Source organism: Mustela putorius, unplaced genomic scaffold, assembly GCF_011764305.1.
Source record: "Mustela putorius furo isolate JIRA1106 unplaced genomic scaffold, ASM1176430v1.1 tig00003845_pilon_pilon_pilon, whole genome shotgun sequence".
NCBI classification, from domain to species: Eukaryota; Metazoa; Chordata; class Mammalia; order Carnivora; family Mustelidae; genus Mustela; species Mustela putorius.
The window spans coordinates 83,706,036-83,726,361 of NW_025421998.1; the positions used below are offsets into that span (position 1 = coordinate 83,706,036).

At 54.3% G+C, this 20,326-nt stretch overlaps 1 protein-coding gene across 6 annotated transcripts; it reads left to right on the top strand.

The window, feature by feature from the left end:
* Positions 1–3,687: 3,687 nt before the first annotated feature.
* Positions 3,688–18,625, top strand: IRF5 (interferon regulatory factor 5). 6 transcript variants are annotated; one of them, XM_013050597.2, is made up of 10 exons: positions 3,688–4,014; positions 5,560–5,835; positions 13,083–13,288; positions 15,068–15,257; positions 15,660–15,772; positions 16,184–16,217; positions 16,401–16,673; positions 16,914–17,306; positions 17,391–17,509; positions 17,779–18,625. In XM_013050597.2, the coding sequence occupies exons 2-10, from the start codon at positions 5,802–5,804 to the stop codon at positions 18,025–18,027; spliced, it is 1,611 nt and encodes a 536-aa protein (XP_012906051.1). In that variant the 5' UTR covers positions 3,688–4,014; positions 5,560–5,801; the 3' UTR covers positions 18,028–18,625. The 6 variants fall into 6 exon arrangements, with proteins under 6 accessions (XP_012906051.1, XP_012906056.1, XP_044918904.1 ...); XM_045062969.1 differs by lacking the exon at positions 3,688–4,014 and adding an exon at positions 6,552–6,621 and having other exon boundaries at positions 5,812–5,835; XM_013050602.2 differs by lacking the exon at positions 5,560–5,835 and having other exon boundaries at positions 3,689–4,014.
* The last annotated feature ends 1,701 nt before the right edge of the window (positions 18,626–20,326 follow it).

Here is a 20,326-nt window from a genome sequence, read left to right on the forward strand (position 1 = left end):
CCCTCACCTTGCAATGGTCACAGGTCCTGGAGGATGTCCCTCAGAGGCTGATAATTGCTCTCCCTTGATGCTAGGCCTTGGGTGCCTGGACACTCCCCTCCTGGCTTTTGTGATGCTGTTCACGCCTCTGTGAATTTGCCTGCATTTGATGGTGCCTGTGTCCTGCCAGGACCCTGACGTGTACACCTGTCACCCGTAGCCACTCATTGTGGGGGAGGGGGAGGGAGGGGACAGTCGAGAAGCCTGATAGAAGTCAGAAAATGGCCAGCCTCCTGAGAGCTGAGAGGAGGTCCGGAGAGGGGCAGTGGGCCCCCAAGGCGGTGGGCTGGAGGGAGGGAGAAACAGAGCGTGGGGGCAGGTGCCGCCCCGCCTCTCTGTGAAGGATGTGTTCTTTCTCTGTGAAGGATGTGTTCTTTCTCTTTGCTTTGCTTTTTGTAGTTACTTAGAATTTTTTTTTATAATTTTTTATTTTTTTATTAACATATAAGTATTATTAGCCCCAGGGGTACAGGTCTGTGAATCGCCAGGTTTACACACTTCACAGCACTCACCATAGCACATACCTTCCCCATAACCCACCACCCTTTCCCTACCCCCTGCCCCCTGTTATTTAGAATTTTTGTTAGATTTATTTAACAAGTTTTCTAAGACCTATTTATCAGACATTGGTCTTTTGCTTACCTAAAAAAAAAAAAAATTAAAAACTCAATAATATGTTAAGCTATCCCCCAAACTTCTTGACATTTAGTATTTGGCTCTTCTGAATCACTTTTTTTTTTTTTTAAGATTTTATTTATTTATTTGACAGACAGAGATCACAAGTAGGCAGAGAGGCAGGCAGAGAGAGAGGAAGAAGCAGGCTCCCTGCTGAGCAGAGAGCCTGATGTGGGGCTCAATCCCAGGACCCTGGGATCATGACCTGAGATGAAGGCAGACACTTAATGACTGAGCCACCAAGGCGCCCCGATCCTATGGTTTTAAAGATTCATTTATGTATTTGAGAGAGAGAAGGAGTAGAAGCAGGGGTGCAAAGGGAGAGAGAGCACCTCAAGCAGGCTCTGTGCTGAGCGGGGAGCCCAAAGCCAGCCTCGATCTTATGACCCTGAGATCGCGACCCGAGCCGAAACCAGGAGTCTGAAAGCACTCAACCAACTACACCACCCAAGCACCCCTGATCCTACAGTTTCTCATGGACTGTCCCTGAGGGAGAGGGTGAGGCAGGGGGAGAGTGGGCAGCCTCTCTCAGAGGCACCTTTTCTACACAGACAACAAACACGCTGGGGCCTGAGCACCAGGAAGGAGGCCCCCAGCTGTGACTCCTTCTGTCTTCCCCCTCACTTCACATCTGGCAGCAGCGGAGGGAAGGACTTGGGGGAAGGTGAGGGTGGTGTGGCCTAGGATGGGGGCAGCCCCAGGGAGCTCTGGGCGGCCCGGGGTGCAGGGATCTGAGTGCCTCCCCTGCTCTGCCAGCCCCCACCCACCCCATAACTCCGAGAGAAGAGGTGGTTACAGTGGAACAGCCACCCGGAACCGACAAACCGAGGACTTGCTCCAACTTGCTCACTGCAGGGTACGCTAATATGATGATCATTTCTTCGGCTGTGCATCAGTCTCTGGGCTAGACCTCATCTTCACCCCGGACAACAGTGTTTTGCTGCTGCCAGGTTAGTACTGACCCTGTTTTATCAGCGAGGAACAGAGAGTCGGAGGGGCTGCTCCCCAGGTCACACCACCAGCACCTGGACCCAGGTCTGTCCCACTCCAGAGTGATGAGGTGTCACTCACAGTTTAGTCTAGTGGCTGTGTGCCTTCAGGTGAACTACCCAGCCTTTCTGAGTTTCAGGGTCTTCATCTATAAAACAAAGGCAACATATACTCCTGCCTTCTAGAGCTGTTGTGAAAGTCAATAGTGACCCCAGCATTTGGCACAGAGTAGGTTACGCATTAAATATTGTTAGAGGTTGAGCTGTGTTCCCTCAAATTCATATGTTGAAGTCCTAACCCCTAGTACCTCAGAGTGTTGCCTTATTTGGACATAGGATCATAGCAGATGTAATTCCTTTTTTTTTTTTCTTAAGATTTTATTTATTTATTTGACAGAGAGAGAGAGGGAACACAAGCAGGGGGAGTGGGAAAAGGAGAAGCAGGTGCAGGCTTCCTGCCAAGCGGAAGCCTGATGTGGGGCTTGATCCCAGGACTCCAGGATCATAACCTGACCCAAAGGCAGATGGTTAACCAGCCGAGCCACCCAGGTGCCCTTGGGTGACTTTAAGTTAGGTCGAAGTCATTGGTGTGGGCTCTAGTCCAATATGACCAATGTCCTCACAAAAAAGAGGAAATCTGGGCACAGAGATACAGCGCAGGGAAAGTCCCACGTGAGGACCAAGGCAGAGATCAGGGTGGTGCTTGTACAAGCCAAGGATAACAGCAAGACTACAGAGAAGTAAGCAGAGTAACTTGTTCAAGTTCACCAAGTTAGCAAGTTCCTCAGCTTGCTTCTTTGTAAAGGGGGATACTGATAGCATCCACTTCGTGTTCGCTAATCCCAGGCAATTAAATACAGTAACATAGGAAAAGTGCTTACTAGTGTCTAGTAGGTGTTAAGGACTCATTAGTATTATCTGCTTGTTTTGCTCCTCAAGTCAGCCAAGTGGGGCCAGCACATCCATTTCCATCATGGCCTTGAACCAGCTCACCCCCTCGGCCATGAGCTGCCCCCGGGGCCTGTGGTGACCACTCCTGGCTCTTCCCCATAGCTCGGGGTAGGCCATCCTCTGCAAGGCACTGGCTGCCCTCCTCTCTCCCTCCCCTGAAACCCGGGCCCCGATTGAACACACTTGCTCTCCAGATGGCCAGTTCTGGGGGGACTCAGGAGCTCACTGTCCTCTTGGGCTCACTGTCCTCTTGCCCAGTTCTGGGCACTCTGTGACCTGCTACTGCAAAGCAAAGCCTTTTTGGTGAGTTGGGGCGGGGGGGTTGGCCCCCTGCGAGCCCCTTCCTGCCTGAGCAGGTACCTCTTTTGTCTTCCTGTTCTCATGATGGGCCTCAGATCAGCTGTGAAACCATGTCAGCCTCCCTGCAGCTTTCCAAGTGCTGCCCCCAGAAAGAGGGAGGAGGACAGGCTGAGAGAAACAGGATATACATGGCCTGAGCTGGCCCAGATCTGTGGAGACACCTGGATCCTGCAAGCCCACCAGCACCCCTATGGCTCTAATTGGCCCAGCACGGGGACTTGGGTGGCCATCGGGGTTCCCTCTGGCTCCTGGCTTGGAAGGCTGTGAACCAGTGGGGTTCTACAGCACTGGCTTGGTAAGACCAGCCCCCAGACTCCCCTCCAGAGAGGCCTGGCAGCCAGCCTCCTCCTCTCCAGAGCAGAGTGAGCTCCCCAGGGCCCTTCGGGCACTAGAGCAATCTTGCTTTCTTGACTTTCCACCCCTGGCATCAGAAGCTACCAGAGCAGTAGAGCAGCCTGAGGGATACCCCACCTAGGGCCCCCCAAAGGCCTGACCCCCCCCATCCCCCAGAATTGTAGCCCAGGAGGACCTGGCTGGCAGGAACCCAGCACCAGTTCCCACAGCTCTGTTTGGCTTCCAGGAGCACGCACTCCTCCCTCCACCGTAAGCAGGAAATGCTCAGCCCACAACCACAACCCCCGCCCAGCCTGCTCCGGAGAAGGCCGAAGAGAAGACAGCTGCCTTCCACGGTGAAGTGTTGAGAGGCCGTGTAGGGGGAAGGTCTTGCCCCTGTGCCCCTCCCAGGACCTCCTGCTTCAGCCGCTCTAGGCCAGAGAGCCCCTCTTCTGAATTCCCAGAGCCACCCCTGCACCCTCTGTCATCTGCCCACCACCCTGAGGTCCTGATGTGAGCTGAGGAGCGCCCCCATGCTTTTGGGCTGACCCTGACCTCCTGGACAGAACTGACTCCTCGTGTCTCCTCCCAAAGGACATCAGTCCTGCCCCAGGCAGGATCCCAAGCCCTGGCTTCAAGGACCAGGGGCTTCAGATGGATCTGGCTGGTAAGCCCACTGGAGCCTGACTGTCGGGCCTCCTGAACCCCAACCAATGATAGGTGGGCCTCCTGCTCCTGGATGGGAACCCTGTCCCCAGTGGGGACACCTACAGACTCTGGGCATCAACCAGGTTTGTCTGGGACAAGAGAGGACACTGAGGTCCACAACTCAGTCCTGTGGGGCCGAGTGGCCTCTGTCCGTTCACAGTGCAGGAGCCTAGAAGGCTCGAGTTGCCTCCTCTTTCTTTTCCTTCTTATCCAGGTGCAGAATGGGAGTCCTCACCCCTTCTCTGACAGGGCCCAGTTGTGGGAAATCCGCTGAGTTCAGCAGATTTTCTGAGCACTTGAATCATGGCCGGCAGGGGTGGGGGGGTGGTATCAGGATGTCTGGGCGAGGCATCCTGGTAGTCTAGAAGGAAGATGTGAGCGAGGGAGAGGTCAGCAGAAGGACCAAGGATGAGGGCACAGAGAGGCAGGGCAGCTCTGATGGCGGGGTGCGGGGTTGGGGAGTGGCAGGGGACAGCACTAAGGCACTGAGCTGAGCTAGGAGAGTCTCCACCACCTTTATTTGAAGAACCTTTATTTGAGAGGGGTGTCTAGGCGGCTCAGTTGGTTAAGCGTCTGATTCTTGATCTGGGCTCAGGTCATGATCTCAGGGTTGTGAGATGGAGCCTTGAGTCAGGCTGGCATGGAGCCTGCTTAAGAGTCTCTCTTGTTAGGGCGCCTGGGTGGCTCAGTGGGTTAAAGCCTCTGCCTTCGGCTCGGGTTGTGATCCCAGGGTCCTGGGATGGAGCCCCGCATGGGGCTCTCTGCTCAGCGGGGAGCCTGCTTCCTTCTCTCTCTCTGCCTGCCTCTCTGCCTGCTTGTGATCCCTATCTGTCAAAAAAAAAATAAAATCTAAAAAAAAAGAGTCTCTTTTGTCAGCTGCCTCTGCCCCTCCCCTCTCTCGCCCTCTCTTAAAATAAATAAATAAATAAATAATGAGTGAGCAGTTGAGAAATCCAGACACTAGGGCTACCCTGGGATCTGAGAGTTTATTCAAGAAAGAGATGTGGAAACTGGAAGTTTCTGAGCTATTCCTGGGAGCTCCAGAGCCTGCTTGCACCGTGGGACCGAGGTCGAGAGCAGAGTCCATGGAAGAGGGCCAGAAGCCAGGTTGCCACAGGGGTTGGGGCGAGCGAAAGTGCTGAGCACAAAGGAAAAGGGAAGTAGCCTCTGTTCTTAGAAGGGCCAAGGGAGCAGAGAGCCAGGACCTGGGATGGTGACAGCACAGCTCCTGAGACCTCAGGCCGTAGGAGGAGGAGAGCAGCAGATTGCGGGGGTACGTGCAGACGTGAGGTCTAGGGGTGTGCATGTGACAGTGCTAGCCCTGTGGGGGACTTGCAGGCCATGCCCTGGAAAGCTCTGAGGGGGTGACAGTTGGTAAGAAATGGGGAGGCCCCCCCAGGATGGCCTTCCTGGGAATGGCCCAGAATAAGGCTACCACATGCATGTTTACAGGAGCCAAGAGGGCTCATTTTGTGATGTAAGCACTTTCGCTCTCCCTCCACAGAATGGAAGCTCCAGGAGGGCAGGGGGCTTGTCCACTGTTTTGTGCTGGCCCGTGGAAGCACTGGGCACTCACTGAAGTCAGGCCTCGAAGCTGACCTGTGACAGAGATGTTATCCTCATTTCACAGCTGGGAAATGGGGGCTCCAAGAGTCTGTGGTTAGCTCCAGGTCACATAATGCCTCAGTGGCTGAACCAGGGACTGCCTCAGACCTGTTCGACTCCAGCGCCTGACGTCTAGTCAACATGTTTCCAGAAACAGGGGGTACCCATGAGACAGGTGAGCCTGGGGGAGTCCCAGGGGCTGAGGCTGAGGGGGTGGGTCTCTTGGAGGGGAGGTAAAGGCAGCCATCCTTCGCATAGGCCAGCACTGAAAGGGGCAGTTCCAGAGTTGGGGGGAGGGTGGTTCTTGTCCTACTGTGCCTTGCACCTCTGTCCTCTGTCCCTACCAGTCACACTAGGCTTCTTTCAGTTCCCTTTGGTAACATGGCTCCCCCCACCCACACACCCATGCTCCCTGGCCTCTACCGGAATCGGGCCTCTCACCGCACCCTCAATCCGCCACCCCATTCAGGGGAAGTGGGGGCTGGGGCTGGCTCACCGTTGGGAGTGAGGGGCCTAGACACATATCTAGGGCTGTGGAGGCAAAGTCTCCCTGTTCCCATGTGGCCAGGGCCTGCTGGGGGTGTGGGGGTGGGGCTGGGGGGCCAGGAGTGATTGCGTGGTCTTGGGGTAGCCTCACTTCTCTTTTGCTTTTGCTTCACCACAGACAGCATGGGGAGGCAAGGGGACCCTTCTGTTTTGGAAGAACCTGAAGGATGAGCTCTGCCCCTGCCCCTTCCTCCCAAGGCCATGTCTCTGGCCCAGAGTGGTTCTTGGTTGAGGTTCCCTTGGTCCCAAGGCAAGACTCCAGGAGAGCAGAGCTTCTGCATAACCCCTGTCACTGGGGCCTCATACCAATGCTGTGAGTTCAGTAACCTCTTCTCCCCTTCACAGACAGAGAATGAGACTCATAGAACCTGCCTGAGGTCACTTAGCACCAGAGATGGATGCCTGCTCAAGTGTGGTGAGCTTCCTCAACCACAGCCCCTGCACACTTCTTAACGAAGTTTAGAGTCTCTAAGAGTAGGGACCTCCCCTGAGCAAAAGGGACAGTGCGTAGGGGGCAGGGGCAGCATCCTAGAATCTCATGGTCCCTCAGACTGTGTGTGGGACATCTGACAATAAAATAAGTCTCTTGGTGGCTATTACTCCAGATATATTTTCTGGATCGACATAGAATATTTTTTCTATCGAGTGTAACTGATCTCCAGTGGAAAAGGGTTCCCATTTTGTGGCCACTTTCTATTTAATGGTAGTTTCATTTTTACAGAAGAAAAATACAAAACAATCTACCTATCCATGTTTTTCCCATCCACGCTTTAAATTTTCAAAAACACAAGAGAGGAAAATACTCAGCAGATACAAATAATAAAATACTTACACATAGTTATATTTCCAATTTATTTTAGGGCTGGGGGTTGGGGGAGAGGGAGAGAGATGCAGAAAAGATGAAAAAAAGACACCACACAGTAAGTAATGATACAGATTTGAAGATACAGATTTGAAGAACAACCCAGGCATTCCTAGAGGGAAAAGCAGAGGAGGGAAAGGTCAAAGTTTTGATTCATCAGCTAATACTGGATTTGGGGAAAACATAGGAACCTCTGAACTTTTAAAGGCAAATAATACTATCAAAAATGTATATATTTTGGGGCACCTGGGTGGCTCAGTGGGTTAAAGCCTCTGTCTTTGGCTCAGGTCAGGATCCCAGGGTCTTGGGATTGAGCCCACATCAGGCTCTCTGCTCGGCAGGGAGCCTGCTTCCTCCTCTCTCTCTGCCTGACTCTCTGCCTACTTGTAATTTCTCTCTGTCAAATAAATAAATAAATAAATAAATCTTTAAAAATGTATATATTTTAGTTGCTATCTAAAATTTAATCAATTAACTGGGAAATTTTCTTCATTTAAAAATATTTTTATTAAAAATTAGTATAGGGGCACCTAGGTAGGCTCAGTCAGTTAAGCATCCGCCCTTGGCTCAGGTCATGATCCCAGGGTTCTGGGATCAAGCCCCACATCCGGCTTCCTGCTGAGCGGGGAGCCCGCTTCTCCCTCTCACTGTCTACTGCTTTGCCTTCTTGTGCTCTCTGTCAAATAAATAAATAAAATCTATTTGAAAAATAAAAATTACTATAGAAAACAATGAAGAGACAAAAATAGTCCCTGAGTAAGCTGATTCCAATAGGGATCAGACATTAAAATAAAATTTCTTAAGTGAAGCCAGTAAGGATGAGCTTGGGAGCTCAGAAACCCGACCGAGGAGCCGAAGTTGAGGTAGGCTTTCCAGAAGAGATGATGCTGAAACAAAATTCCGAGAGCAGTCATTATCAAGCAAAGAAGGCTTTCAGGAGGAAGAACGGGACATATGAAGGTTCAGTTGGTGAGACCCATTTATGGAACCCGAAAACGTTCAGGACAGCACGTAGACAGCCAAAGTAGGGCTAAGTGTGACCCTCAGGACGAGAGACCACGCACTCACCCCAGAGGTCCCTAAGGCGACCAGAGAGGGAGAGCTGGGGCAGGCAGGTGCGAAGGTTGAGACTTAGAAATGGACAGAGTGGCTTGAGGAGCCCTGTCTGCAAGCACGTGGAGGAGGATGTACGCCGACCGGTAGGCCTGCGGCTTGGCCCGGGAGAGACCCCCGAAGGAGCGCGGGCGGGCGGGGCGAGGTCCCGCGAGCTGTCATTCGGCCCTGCAGCGCGCTCCTTTGCACTCTGTTGACGGTCTGTGTCTGCCCGGATCTTGAGGTCCCGAAGGGCGAAGGGCGCGGGCTGGGGAAGTTCCCGAGCCGCGCGGTGCACTTGGGCATCATGAGGAGGGGGTCTGGGGTTGGTAAATGACTGTCTCGCAGTTCCCGATTGCGGAAGGAGCCCAGTAGTCTGCCTGGCGTCTCCTTGGGGAGGCCTTGGGCTGCAGGGGAGTCCGGCCGAGCCCGATGCTCAGGGGCCCTCCGTCGCGAGTCAGCCCGGTGGGGGGCGGGGGCAGGGTGGTCCCGAGGGGCAGGGCGGGGCGCTGCGGGCGCTCCCAGGCTAGGCGGCCGCGGCCCAGGGGCGGGGGCGGGTGATGCGGAAGTGCCAGGCGGGCGCAGCTCGGGGAGAGCGCAGCTCGGCCCCGCCGCCCGGCCCGTGGTCCCGGGCGCAGCCACGCGGGCGCACGTAGACAGGTAGGTCCCGACCGCCCGCGCTCCTCTCCGCGCCCTCCCGGTACCTGCCGGCGGCGGGCGGGGGACTGGGGCAGGGCGGGAGCGCGGGAGGGGTCGACGTCCGGCTCCGCCAGGTGGTGGAGCTCCGGAGGGGTGTTGGGGTGGGGGTGGGGGTGCGTCTACTGCAGGGCGCGCCCCTCGGGTCTGGCGGCCTCCAAGGTGCTTCCTACGTCCGGATCAGCGCGGGATGCGCGGCACCCGCAGCCTCCGTCCCGCAGGCGCCGGGAGAGCCCGGAGGCCGGGGCGGCGGTGGGGTCACCAATGCAGGGGCGTCAGCTCCGCTCTTCTGTACTTACCTCCGCAAGGATGGAGAGCGCCAGGGCGCCCCACGGCGGTCTGGCTTGGGTCTTAGAGAGGCGAGTCCCTAGTCCCCCTTTCGGCGCGCTTTGCAGCCACCCTGTCGGTTAAGAGGATGAGGCTTCAGGGACTCGTCGTCCCAGGACCTCAAGGCCAATGGCAGGAACTCGGGCAGAGCGTGTAGGAAGATGGTGTCGGGTAGGGGCGCTGTCTTTTGACTCGCGACGGACAAGAGGCTCTGACTCTCCTAGCGGAGAAGCCTGGGGAGAATTCGTGGACGAGTTTCTTTAGGTCCTTCCCTCGAACTTAGGAACAAAACAAGCAAGAGTCTGAAAGTAGAGGGAAAGGGAGATGGCTGGGGCCGCGACGCGGGTAGAAGGTGTTCCCCACCTCCTCCCCGCAATGCGTAGGGGTCTCTAGGCGGTCGGGGGAGGGGGCACGAAAGGGTGGGGAAGAGACTGGGGGCGCCATGGGCTGGAGGAGGGCTCCCGAGGCAGAACCCGACCCCGAGCTCGCGCCCAGAGCGAGGATAAGTGTCCGCGACCTGCCAGGACGCAGGCGGGACCGATGGAGGAGGCTAGAGGTGCAGCGGGGGCCAGAGGTAGAGTCCCCGCCCTCCCTGGAGCTATCCGGTCGGGCATGGAGACTCCTGTCAAGTCTACGGCGGCACCGGGAATCCACTCTTTTGTACCTAAAGGCCTTGCTTTGGGGTTTCCCCCTGCACGTTGGCCTTCCCCTGCAGGAAGCCGTGAGAGGCATCTGCTGCCTCAGAGCCTCGGCTTGGCTCGGGATGTGTCAACCCACCCTGAGGGTGTGGGGTTAGGGTCATACCAGGTGCAGCGAACCCTTTGCCTTCTCCCGGGTTTAGTGTGGGGTCTGCGGAGAGACTGTGATTCAGACAAACTCCACAGGTGGCAAGGGCTTGAAACTCTTCTCACGAGGGGGCTGCCCAGCTTCCTCCTAGGTCCCAGACCCTGGTCATCACGATGTTGCAGTTTCCTCGGGTGGTTGGCTCCTGGAATTTTAGGGCTCTGGAGTGAATTGTGGGGCTTCCCCACCTCAGCAGGAGTTCCTGAGCTGCTCCTCTAGATGCTTCACTTTTATACAATTCACCCATAAAGGCTTCCTCAGATCCTCAAAAGCCTCAACTCTTTTCTTCATTTTTTTTTAAAGATTTTATTTATTTATCTGACAGAGAGAGAGAGAGAGAGAGAGAGCACACATACAAGCAGGGGGAGCAGCAGGCAGAGGGAGAGGGAGAAGCAGGCTCCCCACTGAGCAGAGAGCCCCATATGGGGCTCAATCCCAGGACTCCGGAATCATGACCTGAGCCACAGGCAGATGCTCAACCCAGAAGCTCAGCCGGCCGACTGAACCACCCAGGTGCCCCTCCTTCCCTCATTTCCATGGAAACTGGTGCCGGTTTTTCTGGCTTTCCTCACTCTCCAGGGCACAAACCCTAGGTCTGGGGGCTGCAGAAAAGTCACCCCAAGTCTCCAGACCTCTGAGAAGGCAGAACTGGCCGGGCCTGCGGTCTATTGAAAAATCAAGTCCTCACAGCAAGGGGAGGAGGGGGTGAAACATGGGCCTTCTGAGGTGTGCCGTATCTTTCAAGGTCCCCTGGGAGTGCAGGTGACTGTTTCTACCTGGAGGCAACGCAGGGATGGGGCACAAAAGGGTTGAAATTTAGAACTCTTGGCCTTAGGATAGTCTGAGATCTAAGTCCACCTCTAGGCAGGAGGCAGCCTGTTTGGGAAATACTGAGCCTGATCCTGGTGCACCTGAGGCTGAAGACCTTTCTTTGGCCTGCCCGACACCCTCCCTTGGCCCTGGCCAGACTTGTTAGGACAGCCTCTTCTCCATACCCCGCTCCTTAGCTGCCCAGAGCGATTGTACCCTACTGACATGAGTAATTTCAAAATCTTTGTCTTGAACAGCCCCACTGGGCCAGGCTAGGCAGCAGAACTCACCCTGACTTCCTCCTTGCCCTGGGCAGAGGAGGAGGCCCTCTCTGGTCTCCCAGTTCCCACCACCCCAGGCACAGCTGTGGGCCTGACTATGTGGAAGTCGTCAGGGTAGCTTACCTTCTCCTTAGGGTCGAGAGAGATTTCCTCTCACTTAGCCACAATTGGCAGCTACTGATGACTATCACTGGTCTGTTCTAGGACCAAGGCCTCTGGGCAGAGGGCACAGGTGGGAACTATAAATAGCACTGTGGTGGGTGAGGCTCTAACCCAGTGCTGTGAACTGCACCAAACGTATAATGACCCTCAGCAAGGCTTGGGGATTGGGGAATGAGCTACAGGGTAAGGGATTGAGAATTTGGTCTTGGGGACCCCAATGTCAATTTTTCCATGTATCTTCCCTCCCCCAGTTCACAGTGAGTCAGATTTCCGCGTTGTCTTGTCTGGCCACTTTCATTTCCCCTGGGACTGGGTGGAGGTTGGTTCAGAAAGGGGAACTGAGCCACCAGTCTTATGAGGCCTGGGGACAGGGCTGGGGGCTCTCCCACTCTCCCTGTCCTAGCCCAGAGCTGGGCACTGCTGTGAGGAGAGGTTTGTGGATGGAGACGTCTTCGCAGCGGGAAGGTAGCACTTAGCGACTCCAGCCCCAAAAGGTACTGGGAGGGAATTTCTGGGGAACTGAGCTCTAAGCAAGCCTGGAATGATAGGGTCCACACCTGAGAGATCGTCTTGTTCCAATCTCCCACCGAAAGTGGGCCAGGAAGTCCCCCTGGGCTTGAGTACCCCCAGAAACCGGTTGCTCCCAGGCCTACCCTAGTAGTTCCATGGCTTTAGCTGTTATAAAGTTCTTTTTCGATCTGGGTGTAGTCTGCCCCGATGGAGGCTGTCCAGATGTTGACTCAAACCCTAGTCCTTTTGTCCCATGCTGGAACCACAAATGTTACGGAGAGCTCTGGTCCCTATCCACCAACCCAGAGGCCCCATTTCCTTCAGCCATTCCTTCCGTGTCAGGCCCAACCCACTGTAGATCCCTGCCTGTGTCACAGCCCCAGCGGCCATCCTCTGACCTCTGGTCTCACCCCACTCTGAGTCAGAGGAGGATCCCAGAGACAGCATGGCTGGTGGTGGGAAGAAACAGCTGGAGGACAGAATCTTCCAGCATCTGGGGTATATCAGTTAGCTGGTATTTCTCAAGTCCCACTTAAGGCCCCTATCCTGGTGACCAGGAGGTAGACCAAGGGGGCTGATGGGATTTCTCTCAAGACATCCCTTGTGGGGAAGCTTCAGTCCTGGGGGAAACTGAGGAGGAAAGGAAGTTCTGAGGAACGGGTGTGGGAACCCTCTCTTCATTCCCACACTATGACTTGCTCTTTAGCTAGGTTTCCTAGAAGGTGACAGAGCGAGGGAATTCTCAGGACAAAGAGAGGAAGGGCAGAAGGGAAGGGAGGGAGGCAGGGTGCGCAGGAGGGAAGCTGAGGAAAGAGGTGGAATGGGCTGCACTGGTTTGCTCCACCCGAAGCAAGGGGGCTGGCTTTTGGTCCCTGCATGTCAGTCATTCGTCAGCTGTGGGCGACCTAGCCCTGGAGCAGCTCCGTACCTTTGTGGCTTTCCAGCCTCACAGCAGCTGGGAAGTCCATGCCCCACGTGGTACAGCATGTCTGGGGTGGGGGGGAGCACGCACAGCACCCCCCCTCTCTGTAACCCCCTTCTCCCCTCCCACCCTCAAACACAAAGCACAGACACAGTGACCCTATGACAAAGAGGTTGATGGTGGGAAAAAGGAATTAGCTGGGAGCATCCGGGCAGATGGGAGACACTCCAGCCCCCAGTGCTGGGAGAAAGAGAAAAGCCATACTATCCCTGGCTTGGACCCCCGTGTACTCCTGCCTCCGATCTTCCTGCTGCAGGGCGCGTCTATCTGCAAGTCTTCTGTTGACTAATGACCCCCTCTTTCTCCCACAGACCCCTTTGCCATGAACCAGCCTGCCTCCAGGGCCCCCCCTCCGCCCCGCCGGGTGCGACTGAAGCCGTGGCTGGTGGCTCAGGTGAACAGCTGCCAGTACCCAGGGCTGCAGTGGGTCAATGGGGAAAGGAAATTCTTCTGCATCCCCTGGCGCCATGCCACGCGGCACGGCCCCAGCCAGGACGGAGACAATACCATCTTCAAGGTAAGCTCCGGGTGGGGGTGACTGCCTGGACTTCCGGGGCACCCTTGCCCTTGAAGAAGATCCCCAAACATCTCACACTGACACCTCTCCTGGCCACCTGGCTGTAGGTGACCCCAGGCTCGGACCCGGGGATGTGTCTTTTTTAACCTACCCCCAGCTGTGTCTTTTTTAACCTCTTGCCCAGAGCAACATGGGCATGGAAAGGTCCCCCCCGGGAGACCTTCCGCCTCCTCCCTTTTCTTGTCTCATTCTTACCACCCGAGAGTATGGGTGCAGTGTGCGTGTTTGGTGCGTGTTGGATCTAAATGGAAACCACAGATTGCCCCCGTGATGGGAACACGAGGAGCTAACTGCATTTGCACTTTTCTGTATGTGCGTCGATAAAATTAAAACATGAAATCGTTGTTTTGCATCCTGCATTTTCCAGCCAACATCAGAACCAGCTTTCCTCTGCCACGAAGGTCACGTCACTTTCAGCGACTGCTGGAGGGGTCAGCAGTTGAGTTATCCAAACCCGGCATTTGGACCCTTCCTGTTCCTTCTGGTGTCCCCGCGTCCCTGTACCCTCCTCTAAACACTTGTCCACTGTGGATCTCATGTGAATTTCTTTGGGGGTAGTTCCTGGTATTCAACATTGCTGGGTCAAAGAGAATCCTTATTATTTTTTTAAGATTTTGATATGCTTTCCTTTGTTTTGGCAGGCTGATATTTACCCTTTGAAGGTTCTTTTCAAATCTGTCTCTTATTTTTGAATAGGCACCGCAATTCAAAATTTTAAAAGTGTAATATGGTTTGCAGCAAAGAAAAATCTCCCTCCCACCCCAAAAAAGTCTCCAGCCACCCCCTCCCTCCCCAGAGGCAATTAGTATTGTCATTTTCTAGTTCATCCTTCCTGAGAGATTTTTGTGCATACACACAAATAGGTACCTGTCTTCCCCCCTGCCACTGCTTTTCACAAAATCATAGATGTAGATGTACCTTTCTGTATCTCCTATTTCTTGAAGATTACAACATGTCAGGATATCGAAAACATCTTCTTCTTTTTTTTTTTTTTTTTCTTGCTGCCCAGTATTCCATTCTAAGGATTGGCTGTAATTTAACCAGTTCCCATGGATGGACATTTGTTCGGGGTCTTCTGTTTTTACAAATAGTGCTGCAGTGAGAAACCTCGTAGGTGCAGAATTTTGTGTGGCTGCTTCTGTATCCCGATGATAAATTCCTAGAGGCCGAATTGCTAGGTTAAGGGGAAGAAATATTTGTAATCCTGCTATCAGCCAACTTACTCCCAAAATAATACCAACAGCCTGCCGAAATGCAGGCACAGTTCTGGAAGCTCTGTGGGCCCTGGAGTCTTCACTACCACCCTGTGGGTGGGCACTGTGATGGGGATGTTATGGCAAAAAGAGGCAAAGTGGCGTGCCCCTGGCACACAGCTGGTGGTTGGCTGTTTCCAGATTCCAACCCAACCCCCCTGCAGATCCCATGCTCTTATGCACCATGTGACACCATCCTCCTTAGAGACTACCTATATGTACCCTAGCAGGAGCAGTGAAGGAAATGCCTTTCAAAGCCCTTAGGTACTTCCTTTCCTTTGTCGGAGTCCCGAGGGCGGAAGGACTGGAGTCCTATCTCCCACCTGGCAGAGGGAGACTCAGGTCAGGTTCCGTGTATCCCTGAAGTTCCCACCACTCAGCAGTGACTCCCATGAGCCAGGAGGGGCTGGGGCTTTGGCAAGGACAGAGGTTCTCTGTGGTTGCCTATCTTTTTTTCCTGCCTCAGGCCTGGGCCAAGGAGACAGGCAAGTACACAGAGGGCGTGGATGAGGCAGACCCGGCTAAGTGGAAGGCCAACCTGCGCTGTGCCCTTAACAAGAGCCGTGACTTCCGCCTCATCTACGACGGACCCCGGGACATGCCGCCTCAGCCCTACAAGATCTACGAGGTCTGCTCTAATGGCTCCGCTCCTGCAGGTATCAGGCCTGGCCCTGTGCGGGCTCCCTAGGAGGCTGTTAAGGAAGGCCCAGGGCCCCTCCAGGATGCAGTGGTGAGGGACATGCTTCGAAGTCGTGACACCCCAGGTTCCTGGGAGTGGCCTGTGATGGACCCTGTGGTGGGGCCCTGAATGACTTGGCACAGACTGGGCTTTGTGTCTGTCTTCCTCAGCTTGCCCCTGTTCTTGGCTCTTAATTCCAGAGCGTGTAGGTCTAGTGACCTGGGGAGCTGAGTGCCATGGGGTCAGGGAGGTCCCTAGCGATTTCTGGTGGCTGTGTGGCCTTTCACCTCACTGCCGGAGCTGTCCTACGGAGCCCTGGTGGCCTTCCTTCTCCTCCCCCACTGACTCCCTTGCTTTGTGTCCTCTCCCTGCCCTGCAGAGTCACAGCCCAGTGAGGACTACACTTGTGGTGCGGGAGAGGAGGAGGAGGTGGAGGAAGAGGAAAATGCGAGCTCAGGACCGTTCTTGGCGGCATCCGCCTGTGCAGATGTGGTGGGTCTTGTTAGGGCCTTTCTGCTGTCCTGCTCTGCTTTCAGGTTAAGCGGTCCCTTTCCTCCAGGGCTCTGCTGCCCTTTTTATAGCTCTTCCCTTGGGTTTGTTCTTGGGGTTTTGTTGGTACAGAGCATGCCCACATGTTGTCTGGCACACCCTCCTCGGGCTGAATAGGCACTACTACCTGTAGAAGGCGCATGAGGACACCACGGCGCTGAGAGTTCAGAGCTGCCTGGGGCTGCAGAGCTGGGGCCAAAGGCAGGGTCGGGCCTTGCAGAGCTGAACACCGGGGAATTGCCTGTGTGGTTCTCGTGGGTTATTTCCTTAGCATCTGATCAACTCATTAACCTGTCCTCCCTTCTCTCTTTCTCTGGCCTATTCCCTCCTCCTTTGCCTGGGTCTTCCCTTCAGCTCCAGAGGATGTTACCAAGCCTGAGCATCACAGGTGGGGCTGGGAGGGGGGTGTGGTTGGGGGCCTAGCATAAGGAGAAGCTGCAGGTCCCCTCAGTTCCTGGGAGGGGGCTGAAGGGAGGCTGCAGGGTGGGTGCCCAGGGTTGAGAGTAGGTGGGCCTGGGAGGAACGTTCTCAGAAGTGGCATTAAAATTCTGCCTGCCCCCACCCTCTGTAGAAGCCGTGCAACCTGGCCCCCCCGTGGCACCCTATTCTTTACCCAAAGAGGAGGTCAAGTGGCCGCCTGCTCTCCAGCCACCTGTGGTGCTGGGCCCTCCTGCACCGAACCCCAGCCTCCTGGGCCCCACCCCTGGCAACCCTGCTGGCTTTGGGGAACTTCTCCCCGAGGTCCTCCCAAGCCTGCAGCCTGGGCCCCTTGCTGCTGGCCTGCCCCCCACGGGTGAACAACAGCTCCTGCCTGACCTGCTGATCAGCCCCCACATGCTGCCTCGTAAGGACCCTCAGGAGGGCTGGGCCGAGGAAAGTGGGCCTGGGGGGTTGGTTTGCAAGAAGGGTAGTAAAGGGCAAAGATGCTCAAGCCAAGCCCTCCCTGGGTGGTCGGGGGGAAGGAAGTGGGAGAGCCGACTAGATGGGCTGGCTGCTGCTGAGCAGAGGACAGAGTAAGTCAGGGGCTGCAGAACAAGGAGGCGTGGGGCTCACAGACTGGCTGGGCCTGCCCTCTGCCCCACAGTGACTGACCTGGAGATCAAGTTCCAGTACCGGGGGCGACCACCCCGGGCCCTCACCATCAGCAACCCACAGGGCTGCCGGCTCTTCTACAGTCAGCTGGAGGCTACCCAGGAGCAGGTAGAGCTCTTCGGCCCCGTGAGCCTAGAGCAAGTACGCTTCCCCAGCCCTGAGGACATCCCCAGCGACAAGCAGCGCTTCTACACAAACCAGCTGCTGGATGTCCTCGACCGCGGGCTCATACTCCAGCTGCAAGGCCAAGATCTGTATGCCATCCGCCTGTGCCAGTGCAAGGTGTTCTGGAGCGGGCCCTGCGCCTCGGCCCACAGCTCACACCCCAACCCCATCCAGCGGGAGGTCAAAACCAAGCTCTTCAGCCTGGAGCATTTTCTCAATGGTGAGAAATTGCGTCGTATTCCTCGTGGCTTTCTCTTGTGCAGGTGCATGGTTCTAGCCTCTAAGGCTCTTGATCTTGCTGTAGAGCTCATCCTGTTCCAAAAGGGCCAGACTAACACCCCGCCGCCCTTTGAGATCTTCTTCTGCTTTGGGGAGGAGTGGCCTGACCGCAAACCCCGGGAGAAGAAGCTCATCACCGTACAGGTAGACCACCATTTCCTCTCTCAAGCTTGAATATTGGGGGAATCCTGGGGCTCAGCCCTTGCCCTAGGGTGGATGGAGGCTTAGGCCTCCCTGGGCAGTGTGGACTTGGCAGCCAGATAATCAAAGCCTGGAGCTGCCCTTTATTATGAAGTAGAAATTGGTGCCCCTTGTTCCTGGTGGATGAAGTCCACCTGCCTTGGTGGATGCCTTGGGAACAACTGGATTTGATCGTCCGGCCAAGGTTCTCCCTGTTCCTCTTTGCCCCCCAGGTGGTGCCTGTAGCCGCCCGGCTGTTGCTGGAGATGTTCTCAGGGGAGCTTTCTTGGTCAGCTGATAGTATCCGCCTACAAATCTCAAACCCAGACCTCAAAGACCGCATGGTGGAGCAGTTCAAGGAGCTCCATCACATCTGGCTGTCCCAGCAGCAGCTGCAGCCGGTGGCCCAGGCCCCTCCCGTGGCAGGCCTCAGTGCTGGCCAGGGGGCCTGGCCTATGCACCCAGCTGGCATGCAACAATGAGACTGCAGACAGGGACTGGCGCAGGCTTCCCAGGTGGCTGTGTGGGCTCATGTGAAGGTATGATGGGCCCTGTGGGCACTTGACCAGCTGCAGGGCCCTCTACCTGGGTCTCTGGAAAGGGATTTGCACCAAGGAGAGAGAAGAGAGGTCCAAGCTCCAGGCTCTCTCCCATAGCACCTGAGGGAAGCTGGAAGCCAGTTTTGCTTTGAGGGCTATCTTCCTCTATGTGCCTCTCCTCTGCTCTCCCTGGAGGAACTGAGCTCTTAGCCCCAGTGAGCAGAGAAGTTAACTCCACCAACCCTGGGGGCCTAGTTGAGAGGGAATTGTCCCACAGTGGCCCACTCTTGTGGTTGCCCCCAATTCCTCAGGCAAAAAGAGACAAGTACAGTGGATCATGCCCCTTCACCAGGACATGGGTCTAACCCGATGTTGGGGTCCCCTAGTTTGAGCCTCACTTCCTCACATTTCCCTCTGAGAAAGGCACTTGGGTATCATACCAGATCCTTAAGGCCAGCAGCTACCTCCTCCTTCAGAGTCTAAGAACACAGGCAGAAGTACAATTTTATGTATTTTTCAATTAATAAATATGAGAAACAGATTCGGCTATTTACTTTTTCCAGTACCAGTTGCTTCCATGCTGTTCTACCAGACTTTATTTCTGGTATTTGCTGGCCCGGTTTCCCCTAGCACCCACCCTCCATCTCCAGGGCCACAACAGGAGGAGGGCCTGACTTTACAGGCTGATGAGTCAGTGGGGCTCCATAAGCACTCCGTTGACTGGCTTTGCTTTCTAGGAGGAAGCTAGCTGAAGTAAGGGCGTGGGTCTTTAATTGTGTGTAGTCTAAAATCCTGTCCAGATCAAATTCTGAGTACAACTGATGTTATACAGAAACGTTTGTTTCATTGATTCCAAATATTCTACAGAGCTCCACAGTCAAGCTTATTAGCTCAAACCCAATACTGTAGCATACTGTGTGACCCTATTTATATAAAACTAAAGAGAATGCAGACTAATCTACAGTGACAGAAAGCAGATCAGTGGCTACTGGAGGATGGTAGGAGGCATGAGGAAACTTTTGGGAGTAAAGGTATGTTCACTATCTTGATTGTGTTCATGGTTTCATGGGTGTATCCTATGTCAAAGCTTATCAACTACTGAACTGAAATCCGTGCAGCTTATTCTATGTCAATGATACTGCAATACAGGTTTCTTTTTTTCGAAGACCAAATTCTGCACTCAGTGGGTTAGGAATCAGTCTAGTTGGGCGGCTGTTGAGAAAGAATACATGCAGCACGTTTCTGTTTAACGTGCTCAGGGACCCATGGGAGCTATATGGAAGAATAAAATGTAGCATGAGGAGTTTTAGGGTGAACTAAAATAAAAGATGCAGAAAGAGCCGCTCCCCCGAAATATGAAGGGCCCGTGGCATCAAGGGCAGGGCCCACCGTCTAAACTCCATCTACAGCTGTCTCCCAGGTAAGGGCTGAGACTGCTCGCTCACGTTGTCTAGCCATCATTTCAGAGCTCTGAGGAAGTGAAAGGAAGGAGAAACAAACACTGATTAAATTTTAAAAATTTATTGTTTTCTTTTCTTTCCTTTTTTTTTTTTTGTTGTTGTTGTTGCTGTTGATTTGTTCTTGAGATGGCTACAACACCAGACAGAACAGTGCCCTCAAATCTAATGCCTGTGCAGGGCTGCAACTCCATTAAAACAGTACGATCTGGTTTGGGCTTCCCTCCCCCGCCTCACTCCCCCAACGAAGTCAAATAATTTCCACATTTTTTTTAGTAAAATACAGTTAGCCCTGTAAACACTTTCCCCCATAATCCCCCTCTTTTTTGTCTTCTCTCATTTCTGTGGGTGAAAAATTAACTAAAAAACACAACAATCTTTTAAAAAAACCCTAAAACTTAGAATATACATTTATATCCCACCCTAATTTTGGCTCTTCTCTCCAAGGCTGATGATAACCCCAATGTGGACTGGAAATGGACTGAGAGACTGGATAGGGTCAGGGCTGGGAATATGCATGAATTTTGGCCCTGGCAGGTCCCAGTATTACTGATGTGACCATGATATAAAACGAACAGGCTCCTCCTTGTTGGAACAACTCTAGAGGTGGGAAAAATGTTGGGAGAGTGGGAGAAATTTCTACTCACTTTTGTGAAAAGAGGAGGGGAAAGGGAAGAAGGGAGGGCGGGAGAGAAAAAGAGGAAAAAATAACAGAAAACCTTAAGAGATGATCCTGACCCTATTTCATCTGAATTCCCATTTTCCCTAAGTAAGCAGTTTCTGTT